The sequence below is a fragment of the Charadrius vociferus genome, unplaced genomic scaffold (genome assembly GCF_000708025.1).
Source record: "Charadrius vociferus isolate BGI_N301 unplaced genomic scaffold, ASM70802v2 scaffold1503, whole genome shotgun sequence".
In the NCBI taxonomy this organism is placed as follows: Eukaryota; Metazoa; Chordata; class Aves; order Charadriiformes; family Charadriidae; genus Charadrius; species Charadrius vociferus.
Genome location: NW_009647591.1, coordinates 146,865 through 160,839, shown reverse-complemented (window position 1 = coordinate 160,839; position 13,975 = coordinate 146,865). Strand labels below are relative to the sequence as shown.

Below are 13,975 nucleotides of genomic sequence, written 5' to 3'. Positions count from 1 at the left end.
GGGGATGAAAAGGCAGGCAAGGCGCTCTGCAGGAAGGGTGAGGGCTGCAGCAATGGTCCATAAAAGCTGTCCCGTAGTGGCAGAGCCTGGAGAAACTGGGACAAGGATCAGAGGGTGAGGAAAGCCGAACGATGCATCAACAGCTGCACCTACTCCTTGTTTCATGGTCTGAGCAAAGATGGGGCTCCTGGTTGTGCTGCAGGGATGTTGCATCTCTTGCAAGCCTGCTTTTGGAGGGGACAGAGGAGATTGGGCTGGCGGTCCCAAACCGGCCCCTTGCCCTTCACAGCCTCCTTCCCTCATGGCACGGAAAGCACAGAAAGCTTGTGGGGTGCTAGAGGTGGTGCGCTGAGAAAAGTCTATTTATTTATTTTATCCCCCCCCACCCCACCCCGATAAAACTGCTGTTCCGGCAATATATTTGTTTAGCTCCATTAGCATCCAAGGGTTCTCGCTGCTGTAGCTATTGAGCAACTCTAAAAATAATTACACACGATACATATAAAAATCTTGCTCTTCAGCTGCAGAGCAGACGGTTAGACAGCTGCTGCTGCTGCTTTAACTCCTGGGTTGCTCCCAGCGTTATTTGCCGGGGGTTTGGTTTTAAGATGAGAGACAAAGCCATCTTTGGTGCTACAGTGCTGGTGCCGCTCGGATTTGCTGTGGTTTGCCCCAACACCTTGTGTTTTGTGTAAGAATAAGGTTATATAGATATTATGTCAATCAACGGGAAGAGTTGGGGGGGGGGGCACCGCCAAAAATGCCAATAAATCAGTGGTCGTTGAAGGGTTCCTGTAGACTCTGCGTTGGCTGGCTGAGTCCAGCATCAGGATGGCTTTATGGGACTGTTTCCACCAAAAAAAAAGCCTGACTCAAGGTGACCCCTTGCAAGGATAGAGCAATTTTGGGTTCCTCATTCTCAGGACCGTGCCCTGGCAGCTCGATGAGCAGGGAAACTAGAACCTTCTCTGGCAAAAAGAAAGGTGGATGTAGAGGGTGAGGGAAACCCGTGCATGAAGGTTGCAGCGTTACTGCTGGGTCTGTGATGCGTTTGTCCCAGCTCCTGAGAGCAAGTACTGGAGGTCTCGGCACAGCAACAATAACTTGCTCGGCACGAGGATGTGCTTTTATGCAGCCCGGGCAGAGTATTTATCTCTGCATCATAAAAGCAAATTAAATCTCATTAGGAGAAGGTGGTGTGGCTCTGAGTAATGCCATAATCTGGTTATGTGTGAGTGGTGCTGCTCACTCTTGGATTTTGTCCCTTCATGGACGCTTGGGCTGGGCTGTACGGTTCCACCTTTGGGGTTTCCTCTGAGGCATAAGGGTGGCCTGAACTTCGGAGATGCTAAAAAGGTTAAGTGTTGCATCTAAGCATTTTTCTGGAGCCTTGAAGCCTGTTTGCAGGTTTGTCTCCAGTCGAATAAGTTGGCTTTGGTGGCTTCTATTACTCGCTTAGCTCAATGGCGTTGGGTTTGGGTTAGGGCTTGCTCTGGGGGAGCAACCTATCGTTGTTCTGTGCAAAAGAAATATGCTTTGGTGTACAGTCTGCTGGTGGAAAACTGCTTATTTCATAAAAGCTTCTAGAAGGCTGTTGGGTTTTTTTTGTGTTTTTTTTTTGTTTGTTTGTTGTTTTTTTTTTTTCCCAGGGAAATTCAATTTCACATTTACCTTGAGTCCGTATCCTGCTTTGTTAGATTGGTAACAAGCCAGTGTAGACCTCATCCAGGAGACGGCTGATTGAAAGTCTGATTGAAAATCAGACTTCTGGTCTATAATTTACCCAAAACCTAAAATTAGAATATTATTTTTTTTCTTTGGACTGAAATAAATGGTTCAGCTGCACTGACTTTACAATGAGTGTGGGATTGTATCCATGGTGAATTAATTTATTTATGATTTAATTTCCTGAGGTTTCCTTGTGTTTGAGTGTGTTTGGTTTTTTTTTTTTCTTTCTCTTTTTCCACCCTCTCCAGTACACCAGGGTTTGGATTCCTGACCCTGATGAAGTTTGGAGATCGGCAGAAATTATCAAGGATTACAAAGAGGGAGATAAAAGCCTCCATCTGAAACTTGAAGATGAAACTGTAAGCTTTTGAGTGTCGTTATTCTTTTCAGTAATTTAAAGCTTCGAATTAATGTGTGAAAGAGCCTGAGCCATCTCATATTTTTTTAGGAACTATTTTAAAATGTGTTTCCTTGCCTTAATGCTTCCAGCTTCTCCCTGCCCAGATACTTGGATTAAAGTAGGTTGCGAGAAAGCCCTTGACCTCTCTCATCTCTTTTCATCCCCTGGCAAAGTTGTAATAGTCTGTGATATCAGAATGATTTTTTAATTTTCTTTTTATATAGCAGCAATATGTTAGAAATATCAGCTTATGCTTTTTGTTGCTGAACAAATTGGAAAGACCACGGCTGGTGGCATCTACTCAAACTTGGGTGCTGATGGAGAAATCACAGCGCAGAAGTGACTGCTGTGCAACGACTTTCTCCGCGCCTTAGTTTTTTCTCTTTAAGTATAGTCTTATATAAACCCCTTTTTTTCTCCATTTTAAATAAAAAAGCCCTAAAAGACAAAAAGGATAAACTAATTTAAATGTAGATGTTTTTTAGCAAGTGCTGCTTTCAAATGCACGAACAGCCCAGGCTCATGGCATGTGTGCAGCCGGCGATAAATCATTCCCAAAGCAGGATGGCGACTGTTTTTTTAGCGGCAGCTTTCTGTCCCGCACAAAAAGCTCAGGGGGTGGGACGTCGGGTAACAACGGGGGATTGTAGCTGAAGTTAACCCTGGCATTTGCATCAGCTTCAAAATTTGAGTGGTTTATGGGAAGGGAGCAGTCACGCTATGTGCCTGCCGTGAGGTGCGTTTCCCACCCGTGGTGCCTGGTGTAGCAGGAGAAATAAATATATTTTTTAATGAAGAATTCCACCTAAATGAGTTTTTGTCACTGAGCAGACGGGGTTTTCGTAATTGTCTAGAGGGTGATCTGCTCTGTTGCTAAAAGAGTTAATAGAGGCCACTTTCTCCAAATTGAAAATGCTCCGAGGAGGGCGAGTAATTCATGTCCCCTGCCAGCTGACCGTTTCCATGCTGCGGGGAATATTTTCACCCTATTACTTAATGGGAAGATGGAGAACAGGAATGAGACGTGCTTGATTAGGCTGTTCATCAAAACAATTCTTCTTCCAGAGTAGCGCAAGTGCGGGCTCTTTGCAATACGTGAATGTGCCAGGTTTGTAAAGAAAGTCATTCACGTTGAAATCTGCACCCAGTGCACGATGCTGTTGGCTCTTCCCAGATCAGCCCCAAGCTGTGCTCATCCTCCCCAATTTGGTCTTCCAGCATAGGGCAGCTTTCTGAGGAGGGTAAAGGATGGATTATGCTCCTCTTGGAGATGCTTTTTTCCCCTCCATGGTGATAAATCTAGATGAGGAGATGCACAGATGCTGTCCCTTGGAAGCACCAGGCGTGTTCTTGTAGGACCACGAGTCAATGTCCCTTGCTTCTTGGTGGGCTCCCTGCCCTGTAGCCCTATGGTTGGATCTCCTGGATTCACCGTCCTGTGTCTACCAGTCCCTCTTCCAAGTCATATCAATCATTGATTGAGCGTATCTTTTTCTCTGATGACATCATGCTTTGTGCTCATTCCGCAAGCACGATGCTCACGATGGACATGTTTCCGCCCTTCCAGTTATTCCACACAGCGGCTTGTCCCTGCCTCCCAGTGCCATCAGATGCCACAGGGGTGACCCTCATTGTGGGTTTCTCACATGCTTTTTCTCTTGCTCCTGAGGCAAGAAGATGGAAACCTTGGAGAAACCAAGCAGCAACGCTCAAGCCTTTGCAAGAAAGTGGTGACAAGTGTGAAAAGCACTACAGGCTTCAACTCCAGCGCAGGTTTCATGTGCAGAGCTAACGGGTGCCCTTTTGGGGTGCCCAGTAGAGATGGGTGCCTGGGTGCAGGTGGGTGCCCATCTCATCCACAGCAGCTCCTTCCTACTGCTTGTGGTGCAAAGGACGTCTGCACATATTTCTGAGTGCTGCAACCTCCATCCTTTTCTGGTTGAGATCTTCAGCAGTTTTAGTGTTTGGGAGGGGGGATGATTATTTTTTTTTTTTTCCATTTTGCTCTTTAATCTGGATATTTCCCTGGAAACCAAAGTGGCTAAGAAGTCCTGCAAAGGTCTAGCCTTTTTGTACAGCTGAGTTTAGGGTCAGCAACATTAAAGGGCAAGGAGATTAAATAATTACTAGGTGTTGTAGATGGTAGCTTAATAAGCACGTCGCTGTCACGGTGAAACACAGGAACATCTCATTTTGGGGTTGTCCAAGAGACCGCTGCTAAGAGTGGGTGCTCCCAGAGGCCCCTGTTTGATGCTCTACCGTACGAAACCCTGCTTGGAACCAAGTCACGTTGGGCTGAAAAGCTTTAGCGAAGGGGAACGGCGCATGTGTGCATCAGGTGGAGATACCGAGCACACGTATCTTCAGGGGATTCAAAGCTGTTGAAAGCCTTTTGTTCCTGACAGCCAACATACATTACCCAACTGTTTAGTGCTTCTCTTTTGTCCTTGTGCATTAAGTGAATTTTCATGGATTTTGTGGTTTCTGGCTGTACTCTGCATGCAAGAGTACTCCTCCTGAATGAAGAGCTGATTTTTAAATATCACCAGGGATCCCTGGTGCGTTTGCCATTAAGATGTGAGACTGAGTGCAAACTCTTGAAAATTAGCGTTGGCAATGTGGAATTGGAGTATAAAACAAGCCTGAGATTGTCAGATGTGCTGTGTGACCCTGTCCTTGTACGCTTGGGTCAGCTTTTCTTGTGCTGTTTGCATGGGCAGCGATCCAGTGCCAATGCAATGGTAGTGGTGCCCTTCTGCTTGCAAACTGGGATTCCTCCTGTCTACTGGGAGCTGAGCATCAGGACCCCTTTGTGAGACACCCCATGGGAAGCAACATTGCAGGCGATTTACACACACACACACACACACACACACACACACACACACACACCCCACTGCAAAGGAAAGAAAAAAATACACTTTTTCTTTAGTTGGTGGCTCTGCTGTTCGTTGGGGGATGAGCCAAAAATAGTTAGCATATGGGCCGCCGTATGCTTCAATGGCGTAACCTGACTTTTCAGATTTTGAAGCAGCAGGGTCTCTGTGCTTCTCCATGTCCTTGTCTGCCTGAAGGGGTGTAAGGTTTTGAGTATTAAAGGAACGCGAATTAAAAATGAGTTGAGAAATCACTCTGATGGGAAGAATATGGTCTAGTTTGAAATGAGGCTGCTTTTCAAAGAGCGTGACGACGCTTGGATCGGATGAAGCTGTGGTTTCTGTATGGTAACTGTTACTACTCAGAGCTGGCTAAAGGCTGTTTGTCCCAAGGTTGGCCTGAAAACAGCTCAGGTGTGCTCAGGTCGGTGCTTGTGGACCATCGGTGTCCACCAACACCAGCTCAAAGCCGTTTACGAAGGGGATGACCTGTCACTTGGCAACGTGTCATCCAGGTCCCTATAGCATTTAGTATAAAGAGCCTTTCATTTCATTTAGAGCACGATGAGTAAGTATTTTATAGTGTCAGCGCGGAGTTACGCTTGGATAAGTTATAAGACATTAAAGGAGTTGTTGGGTTTTGTGTTCTCATGTTCCTCATGTGTGTCTCTTCAGCTCTACGAATATCCTATTGACCTCCAAGGAAATGAGCTACCTTTCCTGCGCAACCCAGATATTCTGGTGGGAGAGAATGACCTGACAGCCCTCAGCTACCTGCACGAGCCCGCAGTCCTCCACAACCTCAAAGTCAGGTTCCTCGAGTCCAACCACATCTATACGTACTGTGGTGAGTGTCCACATCTATACGTACTGTGGTGAGTGTCCAGGCCGCGTGTTCATCTCCTGGAAAGGAGTGGGTTAGAGCATGTCCACATAAGAAGCCTCTTGAGACCACAAGCCAGAGGCTGTGGCATGAGGAAGGTCTGGGGGCTGTGAATTTGGGGCGGGTGGGAGACATCGGTGTGTGCCAACAGGCTTTAGGTTGCATAACCAGAGGTGGGTTTTGATGGTTAGTGCACTGTGAACTTCCTGAGCTGATGGTCCAGGTATGTAACTCTTGGTGGAAACGTCTTGTCAGATGAGTTTGAGGCTAACTTTGCGAGCGCTTGGCAGTCTGGGGGGAAAAAAGTAGGACGTAGCAAACCACTGGAGAACAGCAGTGTGCCAGAAAGATGTCCTCCAACTGAGAAATGTCCATAGCGGGTTTTCCTCCTGAAAGACTGCAAAAAAAAACCCAAAAAAACCCAAACAACCCCTTGCTGTGTTTTCCTCCTGAAAGACTGCAAAAAAACCCACCAACCCTTGCTGCACTGTTGTTTTCTTCCTTTTCTTGATGACTTTGGGGGTCATTGAACTCTTCAAAGCAGAAGGAGGGCAGGTGGGAGCTTGGGTTTGTCGTTCCTGGGAAGGGGTGGCCTGCCGAAACCATTCAGTTACCTGTGAATGGATGGCAACAAACTGCAACCTAAAAACGAAAGAAGGCAGCAATTCAGCCGTTTTTATTCAGTTACGTTGAAGAATATTGAGTGTTGAACCCTCTTGCTGGCACTGGAGATGACCTTGCTAGCAGTGATGCAGACTAACGATTCTCTGAGCGATGAGTTAAGATTTCGGCGAAGAGCATGGGACTGTTTGTGTGGCAGGGTTAAGGCTGGTACGTACAGCTACGATTGAGTGTTGCAGCTTTTGCTGAGAAAATGCTTGGCAGGAGGAGACCCTCCAAGTAACGGCCTTGAGATGTGTGGCCCCAGGGTTAAGGCTGGTACGTACAGCTACAATTGAGCGTTGCAGCTTTTGCTGAGAAAATACTTGGCAGGAGGAGACTCTTCTTTAAAGTAACGGCCTTGAGACGTGTGGCCTCAGCAGCTGATAATAGTGGTGACTTTCCTTTAAATTTGTAACGACGCATAATGTTAGACTACTGGAATAACTTGCAGCTGCCCATGTGCTCCCAGTCAGCCGCAAGCCTTCTTTCATCCGAAATCAGTGAGGTTTCGTTGGCACAGCTTCTCGTGAAGGTTTACGATAATCTTGAGCGCAGCATCGGGTTCATGAAGATGTGCAGGTTCAGTCTTAGCCGTTGGGGCTTAGCGAGCGCAGGTTTAGCTACAAAGCCCTGTGCGGGTGCAGCGTACCTTCTGCTCTGTGTTATAAAGTAGTTGAGAAGGGGAGAAAAGTGCTCATCTGGCAGCAAGCGCTGAGGCAACTGCAGCGCGGGGTGCGTCGTGGCTGCAGGAGCGTTTTTGGTGACTAAGGGAAAAAGATGTGTGACCTGAAGAGAACCAAGAAACAAACAGGAGGAGGGCACGGTGAGGTGAAGCTGTTGGATTAATACCACACGGAGGCAGGTAACGTGACTTTGCTGACCTTTGCCTTTCATTGTGGGTTAAGTCACGTATGGTGGTGACTCTCTCTTCAAGCTGAGAGTTCCTGTGCTTTGCTGTAATTTGAGCGTGCCTGAGCCCCGAATCGGCCGGGCTAGGAGCACAGCACCCACTCCCACCAGCCACGTGCTCTCTGGAGCTCCCTTACAATAATTTAAACCGGTGAAACCTGAGGATGCTTTGGAGGTGGAACTTCTGAGCGCTTCAGTTCTGCAGGGTGGAGAGCAGCTCCCTCGAGCCCACGGTAGCACTGCACGTGGCTTTGCCTCTCATTAATTCCTGGGCTCACTGCCTCCTCCGGGCAGGAATGGTGTTGCTATAGCTGGAGAGGAAAGAGACTTTAAAGCTTTAATGCAAACTCTGGCATTCCTTTCCTGTGATTTATGCATTTCATTTTGATTTGTGTACATTCTTTGTTATGAGCTTTTACGCAGAATTTAAGCCAGGGGAAAATCCGGGGTATTTGTTTGGGTCTAGCAGAGCTTTGGTTGCATAGGAATTGCTTTACTGAAGTGATGGCTCAGGCACTGTTTAGCCCTTCTTCTCGCTCCTCCTGCAAAGTTTGGCTTCACACAATGAAGATTATTACATATTTGCTTTTCTCACCAGTTTCACATGTCTCCTCTGTAGCTGTACTGGAGCTTATAGCCTTGCTATCAAAGCATAGTGCTTTGAAGGAGATGCTGAGATAAGAATTAGGAGTTCTTTCCCGTTCCCTTCTCATCCTTTCTTTTCTCCAAGCACCGCATTTCAAAAAAAAAAGATCAAAACAACTAACACAAGCCCTGAAAAGCCCTGAAGTATTAACTCTGTGCTTGGTTTGTAACATATCTGTCTATTTATCTGTTCTAAGGTATTGTACTTGTTGCCATCAATCCATATGAGCAGCTGCCAATCTATGAACAAGATGTCATCTACGCATACAGTGGCCAAAACATGGGGGATATGGATCCTCACATCTTTGCGGTGGCAGAGGAAGCCTATAAGCAGATGGCCAGGTGAGTTGGGCGCGCACTCAATGGGGTGGGATCGAACAGTCGGATCAAAAGCGGGCAAATATCCAATTAAATATTGCAAATATGCAATTAAAATGATGATGAGGATAAGAGTGTGAAAATTCCAGATTTTCATCTCTGCTGAGAATACGAGGTCTTCTATCATGGCTTTATATCCCTGAGTTGGTCTCATATCTCCCCATCGTGGTGACCATCTTCACCCATGGGTGCTATAGCTCTGTCCCTCTTCTGCAAGATGTAAGACTTGGTTCCTGTGTCAGCCTCCCTTCACGCTGAAACCTCTTTGAGGTCATGTATTTCTAATTAATTCTGCTTACCAACTTGACCCCGTTATTGGCTGACGAGACTGCTGGGCAGGATGGACTGATAGGATCTTCATGGTCCTCGGGAACTCACGGGTTCGGTGCAACCGTGATTCAGATGGGGATCCTTCTCCTGCTGCTTGGATGAGTTTCCTGGAAGAAATTCAGACCACTCTGCAAATGTCATGTTTAATAGCTTGGAGGAAACCGCATTTCAGATAATTTGGTGGGATAATCAGACTAAACCCAGAAGCTAATGTTGGTCCTCTTTATGGAGACACTGATTTTGAGTTAGGATGTGACTGGCAGAGATTTGGAGCTATTTATGGGTCCTTCAAAGTATTGTCTTCACCAGATGAATGTGGTCTGAGTTTTACTTTGTTTATTTCTGTGTTTGTTGTGTTGCTGAGGACAGATGCAGGATTTTGTTCTTACTGGATAAGCCACTATCTAAAAGAGAATTTGAGAGGAAGCTGAAAGTTGTTGTACCGGGGATCATTTTATTATAGTTGTCTGGACTCGCACAGTGTGTTTAGATTTGCTTGTGGATTAGCTGTGATTTTTATACAGCCCTGGCTTTTAATAGCAAGAGTAAGCACTGAAATGTTTACCAAGGGTTTCAGCCTGTTTTCTGCCGTGTCTTTGCTGTAAGTGGTGAGCGAGGATGTGTTTCTAATCAAAGATGAACCAGAGTTCAGTCCCGAAATGCATCTGGAGGTGCATTGCCGTGGGCAGAGATCGGATGGATTGTACCCAAACTGACTCCAGCCTGCAGTTCAGACCTCCTGCAAGTGCTTCGGGCAAAACCACTTTGGGAAGAATTTAGAAATTTTGGGAGCTGTCTATAGAAAGAGGAAAGCTTAGGACTCTGTCCTTGCTATGTGAATCCAGACTGAGCAACAAGCTGCATGGTTCTTCGTAGAAGATGTCAGGGTTTGCTGATGAACGTGGACAGGATGCATGAATTTTCCTGGGCGCATGTCTAAAATTTAAGGCAGTTGCTTGCTTTTCTGGGGAGGATTTGGTGGTTTCCCATATCCCTGCATATTTTTTGCAGGCAGCGGGCTAACCGACAGCTCTAACCAGAGATGCTCGACTCTCTACTCTCATCCTTATCAGAGTAAATCTGCTTTTTGGACGGCCGCCCCTCTAATTCATAACTGCTGGCTGTGGATGGTAGGGAGCGCTGTGTTTGCAAGGGGACGTGGAAATAACCACCCTCGAAGCTCTTAAACAAGGCGCTCGCTATTCAGCGCCGCTCTGGTGCTCTCTGTCTCGGGCTGGTATTACAGTAATTGCAGGCTTGGGTACAAAAGAGGGATTCAAATAGGGCTGAGAAGAGATTGTAAAGTGGATTATAAGAACCTCCCTGGTTGTTTGCAACGTGCCTTAAAGTGCGGCACACTATATTTTAAATCTGAAAGCTTTTGGGTGGACGTTGTGTTCTCTGCAGTTTGAGCGGGGCTTTTCCCTCCGCAGCGCTGCGGGGAGAGCGGTGGAGCTGCCGGAGCAGGGTGTGTGGATGGCGTGTCTCGTGGGTGATGGATGTAGTGCTTTGGACAGGACTATTTTTTGCCTTTTGAAATGAATTACTGACTCTGCGAGATGCCTTCCATTTGCAGCTCTGCTTTAGGCAACGGGGGTGCACGTGAGCGTGGTGGGACGCGGGTACGTGGGCAGCTCAGCCCTGAGGATGGAGGTTTGGGAGTGCGTTAAACCTAAACTAGTGCAAAACCATCACTCGTTTGGCAGTGTATTAGCTTTTAAATGGCTGCGTTATGTCTCATGCATCCTATAGACCAGGAATAGAACTCAAACCTGCAATCTCAGAAGGTCAGACTTAGAATACGACTGAGAGCAGTCTCTGGCTAACGTTCTGGATTTCTTTCCTTATTTGTCTATCTAAGTCTGTGCTTGTGTATATATGCATATATAGGCTTGCATATTTTTTAAAAAAAATTGAATTATTCATTCTAAAGCCAAACTAAATGCAAATCACATCATAGAAAAGTGAGAATAATAATGCAGATGCACGTTCTGTTTGAATTTCTCTGGTTTTCTTTCAAGGAGAGTGTCCTCAATGCGAGTAAGAAAATCAAACAGGTAAAACAAGCTTTCTCTGTGAAAGATTGTTTGGAAACAGGTGATGTTATTTGCAACGTCTCTGACCAAAAAAGTGCTGAGTAAATAACTTGCTGCAGCCACAGAGCAGTTGTTGCTGTGTGAGCTTGTCCAGAGTTTGGTGGTGTGTCATCTCTGAGTTTTGCAATAAGCGGCTTCATTTTCCTGCTTTTATATATGTCCGTGGGATAATATTCATGCAGTTTGTGTGGCAGAACAGAACTTGATTAGCTGACTCTCATTAAACTGCTTCCTTGAGGTCAGACGCTGCACTGGGGTAATAAACCCTGCAAAAAAAAAAAGCGTTGCTGAAATGGTGCTTGAGACTTTTTTTGGGGACCACAGGTAAAAAGTGCAAACTTGGAGCGAGTGTGTGAGCAGACTGATGGTGCCAGCTTCTCCCTTGCTGCTGGGTTTCAAGTTGCAGCGGTCCTCTGAGGGCAGACTTTTAATCCTTTTCATGAAGACCTGGATAAGGACGGCTGCAAGATGTGTCATGTTTTTATAGGACAAATAGAGCAAGGACATAATCAGGAAACGTGAAGTCACCTTGAATAGCTCTTTTCCAGTGCAGAACGCAAGGCTATATATCTAAAAAAAATAAATATACACTTATATGTTATATTTAATATATAAAAGGCACCATTTATGTATGTAATAAATATATATATGTCTATTTTGGCCTTATTAGTGGCCCAGAGCACACTGGAAGGACACAGTGGAGGTGATTGAGTTGGATGGCAAGGAAAATCTAAGATTCTCTGTTAAATGAGAAAAGTTGGAGGCAACTAGATTTTTTAAATTTTTTGGCTTCTAGTATACGGTGGCCATGTAGAGACAGGGTGCCAGGGCAGAACTGAAGACCTCTGCTGGTGTACAAGTGTTAGTGAAGTTGTCCTGTGCTTTCTTGCCTGCCTCGAGTTGGTGGTGTCCGTGAGATGGGGCTGGAGGCATCTTCCCAGGTGGCTGTAAAACTGTGCTGGATCCTGTGTCCAGTGTTGCCCCATCATCACGAAATGCCTATTGAAAAAAAGAAAAAAAAAAAATAGCTGTGTGTGTATGAGAATATCTGACCCCTTTTTTGGGGGGGACAAAATATTTCGCAAAGCATCGGAACGCTTACTATGATTAGGCTGTGTGTTTAAACTCCCCTTTAAATGAAAGCTGCTCCGGAAGAGGATGCTTTGCATCACTTGCATGTAAAACAGCTTAAAAAAAAAAAGGCAAGTGATTAAAATTCATATGTGACAGCCTCTAATTTTTCCGGTGACCAGCTCTTTAGAAGCTCCCTGCATACCCAGTGTGAGACAAAGCGCACTCGGTTCATCAAAACAATATTGTTTGAGGCAAAATACACAGCACGGAGTTAATTTGCTCAAAGTGCTGCTACCGGAGGCGGTGGAGTCAAATGTTGGGGTGGTGGAAGGGTGGATCGTTTAGTGATTGCTAAATAACTGAGGTTGTGGGGTTCAAAACAATTTGTGCTTTGGGACACACATGATCTTTAGGGCAGTGCAACCGTCTCCTCCTCTGGTCTTGCTCGCCGTCCTCCTGATACTACCTGGTGAGGTATATCGGGTGTTAGTGCCTTTTGCACCTTTAGGTGCTGCAGAAGGTATTTGCACTCCTGAAAACAGACTAAAAATCTTTTGGGGAACATCCAGAATCCCTCAGGGAGGCAGTGCAGCCGCTGGTGCCCTGGATGATTGCTTCTTGCTTTTCTTAGAGGAACAAAAGATCCCTTGTGTGCCCAAATCCTGGCGGTGGCTCTAATTTCCTTGTGTGTCATCACTTTGCGCAGAAGCCTGGTGTCTAGCAAGAATTCCCCTTGAAATTTTTATTTTTGCTGAAGTCAGCCCAACCAGCAGCTTTCCATGGAGGAGCAGGGAATTATTTCTCACTTCTCGCCCAGGCCCACGTTCCTCTTGATGGATGTGTCCCATCAGTTGCGGCCAGCTCCAGGGAGGTGACCGAAGTGCGCACGGTGACAGTGCGATGCCAGCTTCCCATTCCCAGATTTTGGGGGCTTTAGTTAAAGGTTAGGTGTTCCCCTTCGTGTCACCAGATGCTGAGCTGAGTCTATTGGGAAAATCACCACAGTGTGCTGAAGTAGTGGGTGTATTTGTGTGGCTTTTCTGTCTTTGGCCCTCGTCTCTTCGTTTAGTATTGGTTGGGTTCAATCTGGGCAGAGACCAGGACTTGCTAGTCCAAGTAGGATTTCTTAATGCCTGGTTGGGTTGTTTTTTATTTGTTTTTTTTTTTTTTAAATCATGCGTTATCCTTAATAAAATGCAAAATTGAACAGTGGTAGGTGATAGAGGGATGCGGTGTGAATAGCATTGCTGTGGGTGATGGGACAGGAGAAGGGGCACTCCAAAGGCTGTCAAACATCTTTCAAAAATGGGGAGCAGGGAATGAGGTGGTCTTTTCTCAAATCATAAATCAAATGGTGAAAGCATTGTAAACCACTTGCTGTATATTATATTCTGTGTGTTTTCCAGTTGGCACATCTAGATCTTGCTGTGACAACAATGTTATATCGCATATGTGGACCTCTTAGTTAGCATGACACGGCAGCAGTCTGTGTCAGCTAATAAACACAAAATAAGTGCAATGTTCAAATCTTACAGTGAAAAAGATCTCAGGTGATAAAGGACTTGCAAAATCCTCTTAAGAAGGGTGCGGACTGGGTGACAAAGTAAGTGCCGTGCTTTTTATTTAGTTGTGAATCCATTGGGCTCATGCTTTTACCAGATGCACCATGTCTGCAAAGCTGTTGCATGTGGTCAGACAAAAATATCTCGATCTGATCCGTGTATAACTCTGCTAAATTGGAAATGCAGAATGTTTTATTGTTCTCCTGGCAAGAGCGTGAAAGGGCTCTGCAGACCTTAACTGACCCTTGCGACGTCGGTGGGAGAGCAAGTGTTCTGGTGACCTGTTGGTTAGACTGGAGTTTCCTCCTTCCCAGTGTGAGGATCTCCTCGCAGTGGTGTCGATAGTTCCTGCAGAAGGAATGAAATAAAAAATGTGAGAATGATTTGGTGGATGATTTCACCTTCTGTGTGTCTGCTCCACAGGTCTCGTG

General features: G+C 45.9%; 1 protein-coding gene across 1 annotated transcript in view; it reads left to right on the top strand.

Annotated features, from left to right (window-relative positions):
* Positions 1-1,976: 1,976 nt before the first annotated feature.
* The window catches only part of MYO5B (myosin VB), a gene marked incomplete at its 5' end in the record, with an annotated part of 120,823 nt that continues 108,824 nt past the window's right edge, over positions 1,977-13,975 (top strand). Inside the window, 3 exons of the mRNA XM_009880985.1 lie at positions 1,977-2,087; positions 5,680-5,851; positions 8,302-8,446. Of these exons, the coding sequence (XP_009879287.1) occupies positions 1,977-2,087; positions 5,680-5,851; positions 8,302-8,446 (428 nt within the window). The remainder of the gene's footprint in view (positions 2,088-5,679; positions 5,852-8,301; positions 8,447-13,975) is intronic.